This window comes from Typopeltis vanoorti, chromosome 2, assembly GCF_054136105.1.
Source record: "Typopeltis vanoorti isolate ZY-2024b chromosome 2, IOZ_Tvanoo_1.0, whole genome shotgun sequence".
NCBI lineage: Eukaryota > Metazoa > Arthropoda > Arachnida > Uropygi > Thelyphonidae > Typopeltis > Typopeltis vanoorti.
In genome coordinates this window covers 143,395,740-143,419,632 of record NC_143550.1, presented here as the reverse complement: position 1 = coordinate 143,419,632, position 23,893 = coordinate 143,395,740, and the positions used below count along the sequence as shown (strand labels likewise).

At 34.4% G+C, this 23,893-nt stretch overlaps 1 protein-coding gene across 4 annotated transcripts in view; it reads left to right on the top strand.

Annotated features, from left to right (window-relative positions):
* The window catches only part of E(z) (histone-lysine N-methyltransferase E(z)), a 516,600-nt gene extending 493,819 nt beyond the window's left edge, over positions 1–22,781 (top strand). For all 4 annotated transcript variants that reach the window (XM_090413305.1, XM_090413314.1, XM_090413324.1 and 1 more), the window contains 3 exons: positions 11,734–11,815; positions 18,572–18,737; positions 22,559–22,781. In XM_090413305.1, the coding sequence (XP_090269431.1) occupies positions 11,734–11,815; positions 18,572–18,737; positions 22,559–22,619 (309 nt within the window). In that variant the 3' untranslated portion in view covers positions 22,620–22,781. The remainder of the gene's footprint in view (positions 1–11,733; positions 11,816–18,571; positions 18,738–22,558) is intronic.
* Positions 22,782–23,893: the final 1,112 nt, after the last annotated feature.

Sequence of the window (23,893 nt, the reverse complement as noted above, 5' to 3'; positions counted from 1 at the left end):
ACCAAGCAGATGTAGGGTCGTGGCTGGTCTTTGGGGGAAGCAGATAAGGGATACTAGTTTTTATATGGGCTATAAGTGATTACAAGGTGTGTGTATGTGTTTATTTTTATTTGCTAGTTTTTCAGATGTGCCCTGAATATATGGGATGGCGATGGATTTCACACAGCCTTTTGTTTAGAGGGCGGGATGGTTGTGGAGTTTTTATTTAGTGGGGATTGTAGCCATTGGCTAATTAAGTATTGTGAATGTGGTCAAGTTCAGCAGTGAGGGGAGGGCATTATTACTGGAACAAATCAATTTTGTGCTGTTGTACAAGATTTTAATAATCCCATACTGTTGGGAAGAGGTATGACTGTTGGTAAATGTTTCTACTTCTGTATAGGTTTTCTATAAACTAAAAATGCCAAAGATCTGAATCTGTTGGGTTGGCATGCTATCAAGGATGAGGATGTGAATTTGATCCTGGAATATTGTTTAGAAGTGTTAGAAAGTGTGGCTAAATGGAGAACACATCTTCATGTAGATGATATGTTCTTGATTTGACCATATGGCTAACAACACATCTAAATAGCCAACATTCCAAGATCCACTTCACCTTAGAAAAAGAAAACAACATCTCTTCTTAGATACTTTCATTACATGCCAACTTTCGATTAGCATTCTCGGTTTACAGATTCCTCTGTTAGCTTATACTATTGGTTTTCTTGAATGCAGTTGATGCTCTCCACGTTCTTCCTGTTTTCACACTTTTTCTCTATTGCCAATTTTCATACCCAATTGTTACAGCAGAGCATCCATAGCTCAGTCAGTATAGATAAAGCCATTTGGTCGGAAAGACCTAGGTTTGATTCCCATCCATGACATGAGGAACCTCTACCTGGTCTCTTTCAACTAAAGGTGAGTTAACCGATTTCATATGGAGGTGGAGGATTTTCCTCTCCTGGTAACTCGGGTTTTCATCTCTCAAAACAGGCAAACTGGTCCTGTGAACACACATGGCTACAGTCATAAATACTTACAGCAAGGAAGGCAAAGAGAAACCACCTTGCATCATTATCTCCCTAGTTGCAGCTGATTACTAAGCTACAGGATTAAGATTAGGAATTCTTACAGCTATTATTCAGTTTAGTTAAAAGAAACCTAAAGATTTGCATCAGAGTTGTTTATTAGCTGATTTTATTAAATCGCCTTCTGCTTCCTTCAGTTCTAACTGCTGACTTACAACTTAAATATACACTATGTAATGCTTTGTATAATATTCCATTAACTCCATTCTAAATGTAGCATTTTAAATGGCTTTTCTCTTGGCACCTTTTCATATGCGTTTACTAGATCTACAATTAAAATGCAACTCTTTTTAATATCTACTTAAATGAAATAATAATAAAATGGAGTAAAAATTTACATCAAGGAATTAAACTTTCACCTACAGTTAACTTAAACACTCTCCTCTTTGCAGACGACCAAATAATAATTACAAATTCTGAAGATAACTTACAGAAAGCTATTTTAAATCTAAATGAGATATCCAAAGATTATGGTATGATAATATCAACAGAAAAATCAAAAACTATGGCCTTTAAAGGACAAGATCCAGCAAGAACTAAAATAGTATTAGATAACAAGATCTTAGAACAGGTGAATTCATTTAACTACCTAGGATGTATGATCACTTATGAAAATGAAAAAGATATAAACATAAAAATTGCAAAATATTTAAAAATAACAGGAGTAATTAACTCTATATTTAAATCAAACCTAGTTCAAAAACAAACCAGGCTAAAAGTATACAATACATTAGCCCTACCGGTCTTAATGTATGGAAGCGAAATCTGGACAATAAAACAAAAAGACAAACAAAGATTAACAACAGCAGAAATGAAGTTTATGAGAAAAACTGCAAAGTATACCCTATTTGATCACAAAAGAAACGAAGATATTATGAAAGAATTAAACCAAGAACCAGTAATTGAAAAAATTAAAAAATATAAACATAGATGGATGGAACACGTTCAAAGAATGAAAACAGAAAGATTACCAAAACAAGCCTTAAAGTACAAGCCATTAGGAAAAAGAAAACCAGGACATCCTCTTAAATGATTCAACGATGACTTCTAAGGCCGGAACAGGCCATACTAGGCCTAAATCCTTGATACGTATGATGATGATGACAATTAAAATGCAGATCCTTGCTATATTCCCATAATTTCTCAACTATGTATCATAAAATGAAAATCTGATTTTGACAGCCACGATTTAGCCTAAACCTAGCTTGTTTCTCTTTCACAATTTTTCATAACCTCTTCTCACTTAAGCTTATGTAAATCTCACCTGTATTATCACTTAGTAGAGAAATTCCTCTCTAATTCTTATATTCAGTTTTATTTATCTTTTCATAGATGGGTAATTTGAGACCTCTACTACAATCAGCCGTGATTCAATCATCTAGCCAAGCCTTCTGAATTATGCAGTGAGCCACTGCAAAACTTTTATATCCCATGTTTGAGCATTTCTGGAATAATATCATCCACTCCAGCTCCCTTTCCATTTCAAGCTTTTAGACATCACATGATTGCATTCCTCTTGAATATTTTGTACCATTGTTATGTCACTTCAGATATCCAGAATATCGTTAGTTTGTTTTCATGTTACTTTTATCATTTCTGATTTCTTTTACTGTACTATTTCCTCCATTTCTAAGCTTTTTAAAGAACCACCAGAACAGTTTGCTACCTTCCTAATATCTTCTATTCTTCCAAAGTTACTTTTGTTTACTTCTAATATGCTTTCTTCTTTTCCAGGACTGCTACTTTAACTTTTGCCATCCACAATTGAGTTCATATTTTTCTGTTGTTGCAGTCAACTTTAGTACATGACTGCCTAGCTGAATCAAGCAGTGTTTTACAATTACATACTTTTCTTTTCAATGTGATATTTATTTTATCCTGCTGGAAACTAAGCAATGACCACTTTCAGTTTAAAATTCCCTATATATTTTTGTTTGAGTACATCTTTATATTGGAACACTATGTTCCAAATAAAGACATAATAGTCATCACAAATATGTGATGACTATTACATCTCTGGACAGAAACCCCGCAACTACTTATCCTTATTATTTGCTTTTGAATCAAGCAGTTTATCTTCACACGTGGTGTTGAATGCTATTGCTACTCCTTTTTTTTCTTGATCATTATTGCCCAAATATAACTTCCTACGTTTATCATTTGGCATGATTTCACCTGTTTTAATCTTCTTTGACTTTGTAACAACACTAGTTATGTCAATGTGGTACTTCTCTAGTTCTTCCCACTAGTTTGCCTTCTTTTCTGTTGATACTTCATATGGTAATGTTGCCAAGCTTCAATTCTGCTGATGCTGAATTTGTTCCAATTGTTGACTTTCAGTATTTGTCGTTTCCTTTGATGAAAATAGTGGGAGCCTTGTTTAATTAGTTGATGCCCAGCTCACATCAAATTTCATCATGTTTGTTTGTTTGTGGGTCAAGCCAATAAGAAATACAATTTGGTTGGCTAAGTTTCAAATTGCTAAGCCATCCTTGTTCATTTGTACTTTCAGTATCTAGTGCATACCTACTAACTGGACACGCTGCATGAAAGTCAGAAGCCCTACTCTGTTCTCCACATTCCTTAAAGGTTATGTGAAGGTCTCCTATCATCCATATAGCTTTGACTCTCAAAGAATCCAAACAATCTTTCACCATCTCTTATGTCTAGCATGTCTGAAAAACTAGCAAAGAACCTAAAAAATACAGTCTTGTAACTACTTGCCTTGCAGACCATCTAAAAATTGGCATCCCTTATTACTTCACCAAGGCTAGCCACAGTCCTTAGATCTGTCTAGTGTTTACCAGGTACCTTGCAATCATAAACTGTCTTACTGTGCCCAAACAGCAGGACAGCAATTATCATAATCGGCCAAGCACAAGGATTTTGTCCTGTTCCACTGTTTTGACCACTCGGGATATATTGGGATAAAAAAAAAAAAAGAAAAAAAAAGGCTGCCACCTTATTTTACCCAAGAAAATATAAATACAACAGACTATTCATTGAATCTATCTCATCTTTAAGAAACTATCTAAACCTCAAGAAATTTGGTTTGGTAATACTGCCTCAAATTTGGGAACTGCTCATCCTTTGAGCATCCATCTGACTGCCAAGATTTAGGAATTTAAGCTTGTCTTTTCCATTTCTTCTATCTCAGTTACCCACTCTAGTGAATGTGTACATGACAGTCTACACTTTGTTCCCTGATGATTGCAGTTTTTCATTGCTGAAGGGTCAGCAGTATTAATTTAATTATTTTAATTAATATTTAATATATATTTAAGGTTGTAATATCTTTTAATGATACCATTATGAACAATATATATATATATATGTGTGTGTGTGTGTGTGTGTGTGTGTGTGTAAAATTATATGCTTCAACTCTGTTGTTGTGATACATTTTTAAAAATAGATATAATGACTTAAAAACCAAGATTACTTATAAAGATTTAATAAGATTAATACAACTAGTTTCGGCTTATAATATATTATAACTTGCCTTTTCTATTTTTGTAAGGAGAGATTCTTTAGGAAAAATAAATAAATAAATAAAATAAAATAACAACGGAACGCGCTAAAAGAATTTATCGTAAAGCTAAGATGGATCTCCTCAGCAAAAGAATTTCAGACACAAAACGTTGTTTAGCTTTTTTTTTTGTTCACCACTAAAAGATCTTTAGTCAAAAACTTGAAGAAATGATGGATAATGATAACTTACATGATTTTATCATTAACAGCGAAGCACAAGCCACTCGAATACAAAACAATAATAAGTATACTCTTATCCGGAAATTTAATAATCTACAAAGGATACAAAACAGATCTAGTCATAGTGAAGCCCGTATTAATCCTGAAAAAGTTGTAGTGAACAAATCTTCTCATATTTTAACGGATGCAGAAACCGGTATTCTTAGTAAAGGTCTCACTTTCATTCCCTCACCAAAATTTATCCCTAAAGAATCTCTCCTTACAAAAATAGAAAAGGCAAGTTCACCCATTCCTAATCATTTGGCAAAACTTCTTCGTATTGAATCGATTTTCATTATAAATAATGCTAAACCTCCAACAGATAATATTTCTCTGGCTGAAAGACAAGTCCTAAAAAATCTAAAACAGAACAGTAACATTATTATTTTACCTGCTGATAAAGGCAATTCCATGGTTATCCTCAACTCCGAAGATTACCACAACAAAATGCTTCAATTACTTGGAGATAGTTCGACATATTCAATTCTTCAGGAAGATCCTACAAGAGAATTACAAAACCGTACAAACAACTTGTTAAAGACTGCAAGTGAACTTCCTCATAATGTTCGCCTCTCTTTACGCTCTCTACATCCTCTTATCCCACGCATCTATGGAGTTCCCAAAATTCATAAAGAAAACATCCCTCTTCGCCCAATTGTGGAAGGAATTGATTCACCTACATATAAACTTTCAAAATATCTAGCAAAGTACCTCAAGTGTTTCTCCAATAAATCTTCATCTTTCATCAAAAACACCACAGATTTTGTTTCACATATAAAAGATATTCCCATCAATGAAAATGACATTCTAGCAAGTTTTGACATTATATCTTTGTTTACTAACGTTCCTACAGATGAGGTACTCACATTACTAAAGGACAAATTATCCAAAAAAATGTTTGCTTTATTAAAACATTGCATTCATTCTGGTTACTTCAAATATCAGGACTCCGTTTACCAACAAAAACAAGGCCTGGCAATGGACAATCCTTTGTCCCCAGTTCTAGCTAACATCTTCCTTGAAGATTTTGAAACGAAAGCCATATCTTCCTTCTCATTTAAACCGAAAGTTTGGAAAAGATATGTTGATGATATTTTCATTGTTGGGAATCACGGGCACACATCTCTCATAACTTTTCTTAACATCCAACATCCTAATATAAAATTTACTGCTGATCTAGAAAATAATAACTCCTTGCCTTTCCTGGATGTCATGCTTACACGTTGCTCTGAAAGATTAAAAATCTCTATATACAGAAAACCTACTCATACCAATAGATATCTGCATAATCTTTCTCATCATTTTCCACCACAAAAACTTGGAACTATATCTACCTTAGGACACAGAGCACGCTCTCTCTTGAATGAACAAGATGAACTACAAAAAGAAATAAATCAACTCTCGCTTATCTTTAAACAAAATGGTTACTCTGAAAAAACGATTAAGAAATTTCTTCTGGATCCTCCTAGACAGTGCACCACAGGAACTAGTAATTTTAAAGGCAGCATCTCCATCCCATATATTAGCACAGTCTCTAACAAATTAGCAAAAGTCCTTAAAAAATATAACATCAAGACGTTCTTCACCACCCTTCCAAAAATTCGTTCTCTAATCAGTCATCCAAAGCCTCCTCATCACAACCTAAAATATCCAGGTGTATATAAATTATGGTGCAATTGTAATATCCCTTATTTCGGACAAACTAACAAATCTGTTGAGCAACGTATAGAAGAGCATAAAAGAGACATCTCTTACAAAAGATCACATGCAACTGCATTATCTAGTCATGTTCTTTTTTCAAATAATCCTAATGATGATCAACAAAGCCACTCCGTTTGCTGGGATAGATCAGAAAATATTTTTCGCTCTGATGATGAGTTTGAGAGAAAAATTATAGAATCAAGGGAAATCCTTCTGAATCCTGTCCACTTAAACAACAATTTGAGTTATAACATCCCAGATAGCCATGCTGCAGTTATTCAATATTGGCGTTCACGTGAGTCTGCACGCATACTTGCAATAAACAATGGCACGTCTGTTAGAACAACTTGAAAAAATACGTTTTTTATGTATCAATTATGTGTGGCGATATTTTACCTGTATTTTCAAGATTTTAGATACTTCAATGTTTATTACTATTCTCTTCCTTTAAGAATACCTGATGAAGGCTATTATAAGCCGAAACTAGTTGTATTAATCTTATTAAATCTTTATAAGTAATCTCGGTTTTTAAGTCATTAAATCTATTTTAAAAAAAAAAAAATATATATATATTCAGGGCCGGCATCTAGAATGTTTCTTGTGTGTGCAATTAATGTTCGGCACCTTTCCAAAAAAGTTTTGTTTTTCATAAAGTGTGAATAAAACGAACAGGAAATGAAAACAAATGAAAACCACTCTACAGTATAATGTTACCTACGGATTAGTCCTGCTTATACAAATTTTTTTTACACGGAACTCAACAATTAATCATAAGTTGATTTATGATACATCAAAAAATAAAGAAGAACTATTTTAGGTATATTTTTGTAAATTTTAATCAAAAATTATAGTGATATAATCGGGTCCAGGATACTTCAGAATTTATTTGTTAATTTCCTGGAAGATCTGAAGGGGCCCCGAAAGGAAGAAGACGTACATTCATAATTATATGTATCATTCGTTGTTCGTTTAAACTCTTATCTCATGTTTTTTGACATCTTTTAGGTGTCTTTTCTTTACACCTGTTTATTGCACACTTCGCATATGCGACCAGATGGGCCTGTATATATTGTTCAGTATATAAACCTTGCCATCAGAAATTTACTTAAATTTATATTCTTTGGTGGGTGTGATTCTTTTAAAAAAAAAAAAAAAAAAAGAAAGAAAGGAGATCTATCTGTAGTTTTTATGATGAGGGTCTAGTACTTGGCCACCTGCAGATTGGTGTATCTGCTGCTTGTTTTTAAGCAGCTCATTTCGATTATCATCTTCATCAAATTCCTGACATGTCCCCTCAGGGGGACATACAGGATGTTATGATAGTACTACATGAAAACGGAGCCTCCATAGCTCAGTCAGTATAGATGAAGCCCTTTGATCAGAAAGACCTGGGTTTGATTCCTGTCAGTGTGACTGAGGAACCTTTATCTGGTCTTTTTTGAATAAAGGTGAGTTAACCAGTCTCATATGGAGGTGGAGTTTTTTCCTCCCGGTAACTCAGGTTTTTCATCTCTCAAAATGGGCAAACTGGTCCCATGAACACACGCGGCTACAGTCATAAAATATACTATGACAAGAAAGGCAACAGGGAACCACCTTGCTCATAATCATCTCCCTAGTGTGATAGCATATAGCTACCTCCCCCCCACTAGCCATATGGCTGAGGGAATGGGATATGAGAAAGTTACATCATTATTAACTATTACCGTATTATATTATCCTATTCAGCAAATTTCTTACAAATTAATCCTGTATCTATCAAGACTCCAATGTTACCAGATCTTATATTTCTGTCTTCTGAGGCATTTCTTACTGTATCAATCTGCTTGGATCTTGTTCTCTTCTTGGTCTATTTCCTCTTGAGATTACCCAAATGCTAATAATGTCAAGTTTTTTATTAAAATCATAATTTTTAACACGATACTGTAATTATGCCTTCTGTTCACCCCCCCCCTAATCTTTCTCAGAACGCTCGTGTAGTCATCAGTGTTTGATCAAGTGTTTTATTTCTAACCCAGATCTCAGATCCATGAGTTAAAACTGATTTCAACACTGTCTTACAGATATATAGTTTAGCATTTTGACTTATTTCTCTCTTATTCCATATAAATTTATTTATTCGACTTCCTACCACACCAGCTTTGCTAATTCTTTTGTCTGTTTCCATATTTAATTTTCCATTTTCACTAAAAATTGTGCCTAATTAGCAGAAATATTTTACTTGTTCTATAGGTTCCCCATTCATTATCTTTGTCTTTTTATTGCTGATTTTCATACCAAATTTATTAATTATACAATTATACAATTTAGTCAGGGAATCTGCAGATTTGATTTCAGAGTATAACATCAACTGTATGTTGTACCATCATTATACATCATGATTTAAGCCAATAAAAATACAAATTGATCAACTGAATTCCAAATTGCCATCCCATCCTCTTTCATTCAGTATCCAGATATCTAACAGGGTGCACCATGAGAAGGTGAGGATTGAACATTAGATCAGAAGTCCCAGTCAGTTTGCATTCCTTAAAAGGCTACATGGAGGTCGCCTCCCAGTTATACAGTTTTGACCCTTAAGCACCCCATGTGTAGTCCTGTTTTCTACCCCAGCTCTTGGATCCATAAGTTAAAATTGGTTTGAACGCTGTCTTGTATACAGCTAATTTCTTATTCCATATAAATTTATTCAGCTTTACTTCCTATCATACTAGCTTTACTAATTTGAAAAGCCTTTTCCAAATCGACAAAACTTAAATATAGATCCTTGTTATATTCTCATGATTTCTCAACTATTTGTTGTAATGAGAAAATCTAATTTTGACAACCTCTATTTGTCCTAAACCCACCTTGCTTATTTTCAAGCTTCCCTTCCACAATATTTCTTAGCTTTTTCCTAAATATATTTGCATAAATCTTATATCAGGAATATTCATTAAGGAAATTCCTCTGTAATTCTTATATTCAGCTTTATTTTTCTTCTTTTTTTTTTTTATAGATGGATACTATAAGAGTTCAACTCTATCAAAGAGAACAGTAGCAGATCTAAAGCTGAATCTTATGCTAACCTCTATGAAAGTCTGGATAATGAAGGTGTTGTCAAAAGGGCCCTCAGGATATGACAAAAGGAATGGAAAAGTACAGATATATATCAAGCCAGGATGATTAAGGGAGAGGATGGTACCATGAAGAAATGAATGTGTTAAATAGATAGAAAGGGTATTTTTGGAAATTAATGAATGAAATAAATAACGATATACAAAAGGATGGAGGAAATCTGGTCATGCAGCTAATTCCTAACATTCTCATAAAAGCATTTAAATGTCTAGGTGAATTAGGCATGACTCTAGTAACAGATGACTTTAAGAGAATCATTGAAACAAATAAGACTGAGAAATGCCAGAGGAATGCAGAGAGAATATTGGTTCCAATATATAAGAAGAAAGGTGATATCCAGTCCTGTAGCAACTACAGAAGAATTAAACTTATCGGTCAAACTGTAAAGGTAAGGAAAAGGGTTATTAATAATTGAGAAGAGATTGTGAAACCTGGTGTCAATTAGTGAAGAACAATTTGGGTTTATGCTCAGTTGAGGAACAATTGATGCCATCTTTGCCCTAAGACAGCTGAGAAAAAGGTACCATGAGAGTAATATAGAATGTTTTTTGGTCTTCATTGATTTGGAAAAGGCAGCCTTTGATAGAGTTCCAAGAAAGTGTGAAGAAGAAAACAATTCCAGAGAAGTATGTACATCTTGTACAAGACATGTATGATGGTAGTAAACCAAGGATGAGATGCAAAGCAGGAACCACTGAGACATTCCCAGTAAAAGACAGGGTTCATCAAGGGCCTTTTGCAACATTATACTTCCTGTTTCCTCACAACAACACATGTACTCTGTCATATTTCTATTGATCCTTAAACCACTGTCTTCCATTGTACAAGTTCCATTTCTTCCATTGCTCAGACTTTGTACAAATCACTACATCATCATTATCAGAAGACATCATCGTCCAGGGTGATTCATCATACTTTCTCTGTCAACACATCCAAGAGCATAACAAATAAGACAGAGAAAGTAAGATGAATCACCCTGGACGATGATGTCTGGTGATGTAGTGATTTGTACAACGTCTGAGCAATGGAAGAAATGGAACTTGTACAATGGAAGGAAGTTTTGGAAGACAGTGGTTTGAGGATCAATAGAAATAAGACAGATTACATATATTGCCGTGAAGCAACAGGAAGTATAATATTGCAGGACACAAGCATGCCACAAGTGCCTAGGTTCACATATCCAGGTTCATGTGTCCAAAATGATGGATACCTGGACTCAGGTATCCAATATTTTGAAGGATACTCAATAGAAGGATCCAATCAGGGTGGATAAACTGGAAAAAAGGTTTCAGGTATCTTGTGTGATACAAAAGTGTCTAGCACTGATGTATAGCAGTGAGACCTGACAGATGACCAAGAAATGGGAAAAGGGGAATGGACGTAGCCAAAATGAGAATGCTGAGACTTGCAAGTGGTGTAACAAGATCGGATAATATCAAAAATTTGCTGATCAGGAGAACAATGAAGGTAACTCCAAGTATCTGGGAAGATCAGGGAATCGAGACTGAGGTGGTTTGGTCATGTTATGTGGTGAGACAAAAGCTATGTGGGAAGGAGAGCGCTGGAGATAAAGCCACCTGGCAAAAGAGAAGGCATCTAAACAATTATGGCTGGACAGCTTGAGAGGGAACATCAAAGATCTTGGATGTAGGAGAAAACAGCTTTGGACAGAACTGAGTGATGAGGTTGATCAGCAGCAACCCTACTTAAGTGGTAATGAAGAAGACGTTGTATTTGTATTCAACATGTGAAACTTGTCTTCAGCATTAAATTGTTCTTCGAAGTTTAGGCCTGTTTTTACCCATGCTTAATATTAGAATGCACATTCATGTAATTGATTTTTGTTTAATATAGATTTTGAAGGTATGCTTAATGTATAATAATTTTTAAAAAAATTAACATTAACTTTCTTCATTGACTGAATTTGCATGCATTCCATTGAGTCAAAAACTAATAAGGACTAGAATGTATGCAACAATAGGTAGCAGTTGCTTTTTGTTTTGTAATAAAAAATTAAAATACTTGCTCCAACCTAGAATTCATTTTATTTATTCTTCTGCTAAAATTACAACATAAAGATAATTCAGTGTTTTTGTTATAGATAATCTCACAGGATGAAGCAGACAGGAGAGGAAAGGTGTATGACAAATATATGTGCAGTTTCTTGTTCAACCTTAACAATGGTATCCTCCCTTTCCTGCATACATATTCTACAAATTTAGCTTTTCTAAAATATTTGTCATTTCAAATTGATTTAGATTATTCAAGATATAGAAACCAGATTTTATGAATTTTAATGATATATGATACCGTTTAACAATACAAGTAGTCCTCGACTTACGACGGGGTTCCGTTCCAACGTCTCCATCGTAAGTCGAGGACTTTTTTTAATTATTGATTTGTTTGATTTTCTGTTATATTTCATAAATTAGGTTTCTATTTAACTTAAAATGATTAAAATATATAAACTTACATAAACATTTATAAATTATTTATTAGCACATACAAATACATAAATACAAAATTAAGAAAGAAATATTTAAGAAAATAATACATAAACACATATCAAAAATGGTGCACTTACTTTAATTTGAAATTCCTTTAAATATTAGTTCATTGTCATCATCATCATCATGCATATCAAGGATTTAGGCCTAGCATGGCCTGTTCAGGCCATAGAAGTTATCTTTGAATCGTTTAAGAGGACATTCCTGGTTTTCTTTTTCCTAATGGCTTGTACTTTGAGGCTTGTTTTGGTAATCTTTCTGTTTTCATTCTTTGAACGTGTTCCATCCATTTATATTTATATTATTTAATTTTTTCTATTACTGGTTCTTGGTTTAATTCTTTCATAATTTCTTCATCTCTCTTGTGATCAAATAGGGTATACTTTGCAGTTTTTCTCATAACTTCATTTCTGCTGTTATTAATCTTTGCCTTTTTTGTTTTATTGTCCAGATTTCGCTTCCATACATTAAGACTGGTAGGGCTAATGTATTGTATACTTTTAGTCTGGTTTGTTTTTGAACTAGGTTTGGTTTAAATATAGAGTTAATTACACCTGTTATGTTTAAATATTTTGCAATTTTTACATTTATATCTTTTTCATTTTTATATGTGATCATACATCCTAGGTAGTTAAATGAATTCACCTGTTCTAAGATCTTGTTATCTATTACTATTTTAGTTCTTGCTGGATCTTGTCCTTTAAAGGCCATAGTTTTTGATTTTTCTGTTGATATTATTATACCATAATCTTTGGCTATCTCATTTATATCTAAAATAGCTTTTTGTAAGTTATCTTCAGAATTTGTAATTATTAGTAGGAAGAGTTTTTGGCCATGGTTGGCACTTCCAGACCACAGGTTATAGGTATTAGTGAAACATGGCTGACTGTAGATGATATAACTAGTGGGATTGAATGTGATGGGTATAGTGTGTTCAGGAATGACAGAGAGAATAAAATGGGGGGAGGAGTATTGTTGATGATAGCTGATGAGCTCCAGCCAAGGAGAATAGAAATTGAATTGCAGGATAGAGAAAAGAGCACATTTGAGGCCATTTGGTGTGAGATTGTGGCTAGCAGAACTAAATATACAATTGGGTGCTGCTATAGACCAGGTGATGGAAAAGATGGTGGTGACAGTATGCACAAGCAAATAGAAGAAATGGGTGGAAGGAGGGTGATTATTATGGGAGATTTCAACTATGGTCGCATTGATTGGAGTGAGGAGAGGACACACGGGAGGAAGGAACTGGATTTTATGCGGTTATTAAGGGATAACTATCTGCGACAGCATGTAATGGAAAATACTAGGGGTCAGAGAGTGCTTGACCTAGTAATTACATCTGAGGATTTGGCTGTAACAAATATGACCACATTGCCACCAATTGGTGAGAGTGATCATAGGGTCTTAACTTGGGAGGTGGCTAAAGGTGTAGAATTTTCAATTAAGACAGGGTACATGTGGAATTATCGGGCTGGAAAGTATGACAAGCTTAGGAGTTTGATTGGTTCAGTGCCATGGCATGTACAACTGCAAGGACTAGAAGTTGATAGTGCATGGGAGGTAGTTAAGAAGTGCTTGCATGAAGCAATGGCTGACTGTATACCTAGAGTCCGAATAATAAATCAAGTAGGGGTTAAATGGATGAATAACACCATTAAGCTTGAGTTGCAAAAAAAGAAACAACTATGGAGGGAATTTAAGGAGAAGGGTGACCGGCAGGCACACGAACGGTATAAAGCGCAGGCCAGAAGGGTGACGAGTGTGGTAAGAAAAGCAAAAAGGATTACGAAAGAACATTGGCCATGCAGGCTAAAGAGAATCCTAAACAGTTTTTTAGATATGTAGCAAGTAAAAGGAAAAATGTACATGGCAGATTGATTTTAAAGAATGCCGATGGTAGGGAGGTAACTGAATCAGTTGAGATAGTTGAGTTACTGAGTGAGCACTTTGCAAAAGTATATCATCCAGGTGGTGACATTGCAGAAACGAATAAACCAGTAGATTATACGGGAATTGTGGTTAATGAAGTGGAGGTGAGTAGTCTATTGCATAACCTCAATGTCAATACATCTGTGGGATTGGATGGTATACCAGCTCGTGTTGTACGAGAAGCAGCTAAAGAATTGTCAGTACCCTTGACCATTTTGTTTAATTTGAGTCTCGGGTCTGGGTTAGTCCCGAGCGGGTGGAAAGAGGGGAAAATAGTTCCACTGCATAAAGGTGGTTCCAAGACTGCTGTTGTAAATTTTCGACCGATTAGCATATCAGGAATCATTGTCAAGGTCTTAGAGAAAATAGTCAAAAGGAAAATACAAGATTGGATTGAAGAAAATGGGATACTGTATCAGGGACAGCATGGTTTTGTGAAGGGTAGGTCATGCCTCAGTAACTTGCTCACGTATTATAACACAGTGACGGCTGAATTGGATAAGGGTAATGGGTTTACGGTGATTCTACTGGACCTTGCCAAGGCCTTTGACAGGATTCCACATGGAATTCTAATCAGTAAATTGCAGCATATGGGAATGGACATAGAGTTGGTGAGATGGATAGGAGGGTGGTTGACGGAGAGATATCAGAGAGTGGTTTACTCGGGAGTAGAGTCCACAAGACGGCCTGTGACTAGTGGTGTGCCACAAGGATCTGTTTTTGGACCACTGCTGTTTAATTTGTTCATAAATGATATAGGAAATGATCTGAGAGGAACAGTTCATTTGTTTGCGGATGATGCGAAGTTGGGTAGGGCAATAGTGAATGCAGATGACGTCAAAATTTTGCAGGATGATTTGGATAGATTGGAGGTCTGGGCTAAGGAGAATGGATGTCAGTTTAATGTGGCAAAATGTAAGGTTATGCATTTTGGGGTGAAAAGATTGGCGGCAGTTTACTGCATTGGTGGAACCCTGCTCCAGGAAATTGATGAGGCACGAGATTTAGGAGTGTTGGTGGATAAGGAATTGAAATTTAGGGGACACATTGCAAAAGTGACCAAAACAGCTCATCAAATCACTTGGTTGCTGAAGAATACGTTGACAAGCAGAGACAAGCAGGTTATTGTTCCTCTCTATCGAGCCTTGATAAGACCCCATCTAGACTACTGTGCTCAGATTTGGTCACCTAGGTTTCTTCTTGATGGGGAGGATGTGGAGAGGATCCAGAGGCGAGTGACCAAGATGATAGCAGGTCTGTGGAATGAACCGTATGAGAACAGGTTGAGGATTTGTGGGTTGCAAAAATTGGTTGATAGGCGGAGGAGGGGAGATATGATTGAGACATTCAAATTACTGAAGGGTTTCTATAAAATTAATTCAGAAGATATTTTTGAGAACAGGGCTGGTTGTGGGAGGACTAGGGGACATCCATGGAAACTGGGCAAAAGTGTGGTTAGTAAAGGTGTTAGAGCTGGGTTCTTTACTTTTAGAGTAGTGAATGGGTGGAATGCGCTCCCTGAGTCTGTAGTGGATGCTGTGACAGTGAATGAGTTTAAGGCGAGGTATGATAGATACTGTATGAATGTCAGATAGTTGTGATGAATATGATTTGGGGCCTCCCTCGATGAGTCTAATGACTCCCTGGAGTTGCCCGTAATAATAGTAATAGTAATAATAATTATTTGGTCATCGGCAAAGAGGCGAGTGTTTAAGTTTACTGTAGGAGAAAGTTTAATTCCTTGATGTAAATTTTTATTCCATTTTATTATTATTTCATTTAAGTAGATATTAAAAAGAGTTGCTGAGAAGGGACATCCCTGTCCGACCCCTTGGTTTATCTCTCTCGTATATGATAGCTCGTGATTTAATCTTATTTGTATTTGATTATTTTCATATATACTTGTGATAGCTTTTAGGATATTATTTGGTATTTGTCTTTCTTTTAATATGTTAAATAATATGTTTCTTTTAACTTTGTCAAATGCTTTTTTAAAGTAATCCTATCTTTAAATGCCTTAAAACCAGGCAGCGATGTAGCTTCTCTGTGAATATAAGTTCATTCTGGCATTCTTTTCCAGAACAGCCGGTTTCATCTACATTAAAAATCTGCTCTAGCAAATAGCCTTCATCTTTTATCATCTCTTTCAGATTTTTCTTGAAAATTTCGGCAGTTTCAAAATCGGAACTAGCAGCTTCTCCTGTTATTCCTAAGTTAAATCTGCTTTTGAATCGATAAAAGCCTTTACTAGCGTTAAATGTATGCTCGCCATATTTATCTTCTTGTTGTTTCCTAAAATTGTCAAATACTCCGATGCATATACAATAGCAATGTGATATATGCATGTATATGCTGGCATCAAAGTTAAAGTAGAGAATTTTTAATAATAATTTTTGGCCATTGTAAGTCAAGGACTACCTGTATATGATAAAGTTTAATAATAAGTAATTTATAAGTTAGTTGTGACATTTTGGCTATGTTAAAATAACATTTTTAAAGGTTGTTGCTAGAAGGAGTTAACTGTTCAGGGTACTGTATTATCAGGAACCAGTACAGCACTCAAAGCTGCTTACAAAGAAGTTTCCTGATATTTCTTGACTGATAGCAGAAACAGTAATATTGTGATATTACTGTATCAGTAATATCAGGGCCAGTTTAGACTGTTAGACACCTGCGTGCTAGAGATAATTGGCCACCCTTGATGATAAGGTTACACTAGTGTTTTTTTTTTCGAACATGTACAGCAGTGAATTGAACATATGCAAGAATGGTGATACACGTTGACGGAAAAAATTTGTACAGAACATCACCATTCTTGTGCATATGTTCTATTCACTGCTGTACATGTTCGAAAAAAAAAACTTTTCTTTTTTCGTCTCTTTTTTCAGATTCAAAATACCGTTGCTGTTCTTTATCAGTTGTACAATTGCTGTCAAAGCGTGTTTTTAATTCATATCACTTTTACAATTTTGCATATGTTCTACACTCGTTTCATGTCGTAATAAATTAGTGGCCAAATGTTGCCAATCTGAAAACCCTTGACTATCTGTTAATTTGTTTTTCTTTAAAGCAAACAGCTTACAACAAAAGCAAAATACACTATTGGATTTTTCAGAATAGTTCTTTGAACTTTTTCACCATTAGGTAAGAGGCTTACAAACTGTGACGTGGTAAAATGATCTTCCATTGTTATCGTTAATAAAGTTTATATTTTGAGGTGTTACAGGTCCCTTATGAATTATGAGTTCTAATAACTGATTATTAACCATAGATGACCAGGTACAACACAATTACTAGAAGGCCTACTTTGTAAATTATCCCCACAGCTTGATTTTGGCGTTGACTCTTCCTCCTGGCACAGTTCTAAATGAAATTCAAACTTTTCATTTGATTTTTCACATTCCACTTTGATTTTGCCCTTACTGTCTGGAAAAGGTTCTGAAGTGAGTGATGTTGTTGAGTTATCTTTGTCTAACTTTACATATTTCAGTATGGATCCTCGTAATTTTTCCTTTTCCTTATCACTTTCATTCCTTCTTTTGTGATAAAAAGCACCAGACAGACGTTTAGTTTTCCTATTCGACATATCTAAACATATAATAAAAAACATTAATAATAATGGTAATAATAAGCACAAATTATTTTTTCTCTTTTTGAACGAATAAATAAATGTTGTAATGACCCAGACTGACTTAAGCCTTTCTATACAGATTCCGAAAAAACTCCGATCTGTCCGTCCATCTGTCTGTCAGGTCTATCTGAAAGATGGTGGTATATTTTATAACAGGTACTAGAAAAAAAACAAAAAATTGTAATTCCATTTTTTTCCCAATTATGTATTTTTAGTAGCAAAAAAACTAGGCCAAAACTATGGTTCGCTTGAATGAACATTCCTTGTTGAGTGATGTTTTTAAAGAGATAGAGAATGAAACCCAAAGAAGATATTTTGAAGTTAGTACCCTATAGTGTTAACAATGTTACGTTCCTATTTCATCGCTAATATTTTTAAATTAACGATAGGTTATATCGAATTTATTCCATCAGTCGCCCTAGAGATTTGCCCGCCTGCATGCATGCACGCACGCCCTGCACACCTATTAGAACTGGCCCTGAGTAATATGTGGATTATTAGAATAGAGCAGTCCTTTGAAACTAGATTCATTAGTTATTTAGAATCGTGTTCTGTGAATGGGGGAATCATTTTTAGGTTGTAATGCTGATCTCTTATTCCTTCTCAGATAATTGGCTTTATAATGTAGAGCATTTCATCAACACAGAGGGCATATTATATGTTGTGAGCAAAAGTGTAAAAGCTGCAAGTGCAGCCAGCTCATTGCTGTGATCATCTTTTGATAATTCTTTCTGACAAACTACTCCTAAATAAAATATAGCCCTACTTATTTCATAGTACAGCAAGATTATTTTATATCACATAATTAAAAATTTTTCATTATCACTGCCTTAAGCCACTTTAATTATCATGATCATTTCATTTTGCAGATTTTGTTGTTGATGCTACAAGAAAAGGGAATAAGATTAGATTTGCTAACCATTCCATCAATCCTAATTGCTATGCAAAAGTTATGATGGTAAATGGGGATCATCGTATTGGTATTTTTGCCAAGAGGGCTATTCAGTCTGGTGAAGAACTTTTCTTTGACTACAGGTATTTTTTTATTTATTATTATTATTTTTAATTACAGTGGAAAAAAAAAAGTATAATTCTTTATCATTTTTTCAATGTTTTCTAGATAGACTGTCATCATCATTTACTGGAGTACATCCTTAAGTTGTGTACAAATATTATGACTGTCAAACACGTTTGAAATTTATTTGCGACCAGCTTCAACTCAGCAACTTCCTCCCACATTACTCTATTATTTAACAGGTTTCTGATTTAATCAACTGTTACATTTTAAGTATCCCTAACTCCATTAAGAAAACACCACTGAACAGTGGAATAATGCAATTATGGTCCTAATCCACAAAAAATGAAATAAAGAAGAAATAAATAATTATAGACCAGTAAGCCTATTATCACAAGTATATAAACTGTTTTCAAAAATATTGCTAAATAGATTAATGATAAAGTTGGCTGAAGCTCAACCAGTAGAGCAAGCTGGTTTTAGAAAAAAATTTTCTACAGTAGACCATATTCGTACTATAAACCAACTAATAGAAAAAACTAATGAATACAAATAGATCTTCATTATGATGCTTATAGATTACACAAGCTTTTGACTCCATATTTCAAGAAGAAATGATAGAAGCATTGGAAAAACAGAATATACACCCTCTTTCCAAAAAGAAACCGAACTTTTGATAGAAAATAAAACACAGGTCAATTATAATTATTCAAATCATTTATTTCAATTAATATATTCTCCCTCAGCTTCGATACAATGTTTGGCACAGTCAATTAATTCGTTAAATGAGTTTTTTATATCAGTTTTTGGGATACTGTTGAGGGTCATGGTTACTGTGCTTGAAAATTTTCACTGATGTCATATCTCTTTCCTTTCATCAACAAGTGAAGGGGGAAGAGAAAGAAGTTACAGGGTGCTAAATCAGGTGAATATGGCGAGCAATCCAACACACAAACTTGGTTTTTGCTCAAAAACTGTCTCACAATGCTCGAACGATGAGATGGTGCATTATTATGCAAAAGTGACCAGCTGCCTGCATCATAATATTCATGCTGTACGTGACGAATTCTCGCTATCGATTGCTTCAAAACTTTGAGATAAAACTCGCCATTGACCGTTTGAATTCAGAATTCAGCTAGAACAAATTCTTTGTGGATAATCTCCTTGGAATCTTAGAAACAAGTCAGCATTGTCTTTACTTTTGACTTCTCTAAACGACTTTTTTTCGGATGCCACTCAGCACTCTGGTGCTTTGTTTTGGGCTCATACTCAAAACACCATGTTTCATCACCAGTAACAATCATTTCAAGGAAGTTGGGGTCCTTACGAGTGGTTTTAATGAGGTCCTTGCAGTGTTCAATTCGATTCATTTTTTGGTTGTTGGTCAACTTGTGGGGAACAAATCACGAATTCAATTTACGAAGGCCCAAACCCTCAGTAAAAATGTTGTACACAGTTGATTTTGGAATCCACAATTCATCTTCAATCACTCTCACGGACAATTTCGGGTTTTCTTTGAGGAAATCATGCACTTTTTGGATGGCCTGGCTTTTCGTCATCATCAAGCATCCCACGACCACTTTGAAATCTCTTAAACCACTTGTAAACTTGAGTATGGGATAAGCATTCATTGTCGTGTAATTTTTGAAACATTTGATGCATTTCGGTAACCGAGTTTAACACAAAAGTCAATTGCAGCTCTCTGTTCGAAACTCATTTTCCGAGTGTTATTCAAAACACACTGTCACTCTTGGCACTATAACTCAGCTTCTAATGAAACAAATGTCATAAACAGTTGACACAACATTAATGAAGGTTGCTGCTTTCGACAAAAAGATACAACAGGTGGAGCCACTAGTTTCTTCTATTTTCGAAAAGTTCGGTTTCTTTTTGGACATAGGGTAGAAAAGAAATCTAATAGGTTAATAAAAAACTATACAAAAAAACAGCAGTAATAATAAAACTTGAAAATACAGAAAAACACACTTTTTTTTCTGTATTTTCCAAATAACCATTCCAAATACAGAGAGGAATAAGACGGGGAGATCCACTTTCACCTAAACTATTCAGCACAATGTTGGAAGAAATATTTAAAAAACTAAATTCAAAACTAAACTGAGACTTCACTAAAGATCAAATGATATCTAGAAAGTGCCTTAGTATAATGTAAGGCAATATGCACTCTCAAAGCAGGCACTTTTATATTACAACAAATACAGGTATCCCTTGATTAACGCGATTAATTAATCCCTTGATGTTACTGCGTATATCAAAATCGCGTATATCAAATATAATAATCAATGGCAAAAATTACAGTTCATCCATGATCAATTACTGTATTAATAATTCATTTTATATGGTACTCTTTTAGGAAAGATAAAAAATGAATGCAAAGTAAATGTTTAATAAATGCTTGTACCTACATTAGTTATTGCAATTTTTTTATCAAAAAAAGTTATCTAGAGCTGTTTGAAGAGTTTTATTTTTTTCTTACCAGCATAAATTCTATGATAACAAGCAAAATGACTCTCCAGACTTCGGCAAACAAGCATTCTTCGATTAACATCTGGATCCATATCCATTAGTTGCTTCTTAAGTGATTCTAAACTGCGAAATATTCCATCCAGTTCTTATCTACATTGGAACCTCATCTTCACATTCTATTTGTTCATTGTCTTCATATGCACGTTGTTGTTCAATTTCAAGAAGACTGTTGTCACTAAAATCTTTTTGAATTTGAATCTAATAATTCTTTAACATCTTCTGCATCAACACTATCAAAACCAAGGTCTCCACCAATTGCAAAGATTTCTTCAATCACTTTGTTCACAGGATTTTGAAAACCACCTAAGTCATTAGCGCATTCTGGCAAAAGGTTTTTTCCAAACTGTTCTCATGCAGCTAGAAGACACTTGCTCCCACGAGTCATGAATGCTCAATTGCATGCTTAATGTTAAAATTTTTCCAAAATTCTTGGAGTGTAATCGCATTTTCTCCCATTGTTGTTGTTTCTACTGCCATTTTAAGAAAATAGGCTTTGAAAAGTTGCAATGATGCCCATGTCCATGGGTTGTAGCAATGATATCGTATTTGGTGGAAAAAATAAAACTTTCACATTCTCAAACAGATCATTAACAGAATTTGCATGAAATTCTTACTTGGATGAAAAAATTTACGAAGAACGTAATCTGTAAATACAGCAGAACAATTAGCTTGTAATACACCCACTCTTAATGCTTAATGGGAAGGAATGACAACATCATACTCACGACTTTCTTTCTCTCGGCCAGGAAACACTCCTCTCGAGTCTTGAATATTTTTGTGTGGTAAATTTAAAGGTACGTTAATTAAAACTCTTGTCGCAATTAATTTCGCTGCGTTAATCAAATCCCACGTTAAGCAAAACCGTGTTAAGCAAGGGATACCTGTACTTTAAGCAACTTGGTGAAGTTAGCAGCTTTTTAGTATACAGAAAGCAAGTTGGAAGTTATTTCACAAGCTTTTATTTGTTTACCTATGTAATGGTAAAATATTAGTGACAAAACAGAAACAAACAAACAAGCAAAATATATAAAATTTCTTGTGCAATAAACAAACTTACCATATACTAACATGAAATATCATAGAACTGATATCTAAATAAATAAAATGATTCTCACTGTATATTGGAAAAGTTAAATAATTGGAGAACAAACATATGGTGAAGTTGTGAACAGGAAAATAATTGAAAAATGGAACCTTGTATTAAAATTTACCATTTAACAGGTTACTAAGATTTAATGATACTTTAAAGTATTTTTCTTTGCTAAAATATATTCTTTTTTTTTTATTATTCTTACAGATATGGCCCCACTGAACAACTAAAATTTGTTGGTATTGAAAGAGAGCTAGAATTTCCCTGAACTGTCAGTAATTTAGTCATAATAAATTGTGATCTACTCTTGATCTGCAAAATAATGCAACTGCCATTTCATGTCATCCTCACATATTTATATGCCTGTCTTCCACCATTATTATATCTTTGTATACATTCATGTTGTAGAAATAAAATCATTTTCATGTCACTTGCAATAATTACTGCAGCCAATTTTTAATTTTCCACTTTCACCTGACATTGTGAAGCTTTTATATAAATTATTTTTTATTTTTTTAAAAATTATGTAGGATTCTTTGATCAATTGATTAAAATTAACACATGCACCTTGTTTATTATTAAGTATAGAAATGAGAGATCAGTAGGATCTAGAATTTTAATAATGAATTTTTGAACCTTTAGTATGAATGGACACTAGGCTTTACTGAAAAACAAAACTTTTATCAACTTCCTGATGTGTGCCCTCATGGAAATCAGGATACTATGACAGAACTACACAATTAAGTTTACATTATTACTAACTTATCAGCAGTTTTCCTCCAAATTATTCTGTTATTTATCAGTTCTAATATCAGATTCTATATTTCAGTCTCCCAAGTTATTTCTAATGTCTGTGTCTTTTAAACTATTTTTAACTCTTTCAGTCTGCCTAGGCTTAGGTCTTTATCCTGGAAACAAACACATCAAATTCCTGATATACAGTATACTATTGTTATGCTCTGAATGAAAGGAAAATTCAAAACCTTTACCTTCATTCAGATTTAACACGCTTTATATCATTTCCGGAGCCAGTATTAATATATCAAGAGAAAAATAACCAATTGTAATTTATTCGTTACTTTAATATTTAAGAAAGTTTTACCTAATGCATCATGTTGAAAATAATTAAGTGTTTTATGAAGTTTAAACTATGTGTAATCTATGTAAGTGCTATTGCAATGTTGAAGGCAAAGGGCAATCCGATTATACAGCAATGGCCTGAAGTCATACACTTGCACCTAATAGAACGTGCAGGCGGATGTCCTCCGAAGAGCATCCAAGGGGAGAGATTGGCGCTAGGTGCTGAAAGGAGTGACGCACCGTGAGGATAGGGAGAAATCAGAATGACGTAGGCAAGAAACATAAGGCATGCATTTTAAAAAGGCGCTGCAGCATCAGCTTGTGGCTTTTTTTCTCGTTCCCTGTACTAGAGTGGTCATCGGCTGAGAAGTCCATCGTGAGGTCATCGCAGCAAGCGGCAGTGTCCATAAGCAGTTCTAGGCTATGGAACGATCTGACATGGTAAAGTTCCAGATCATGCCG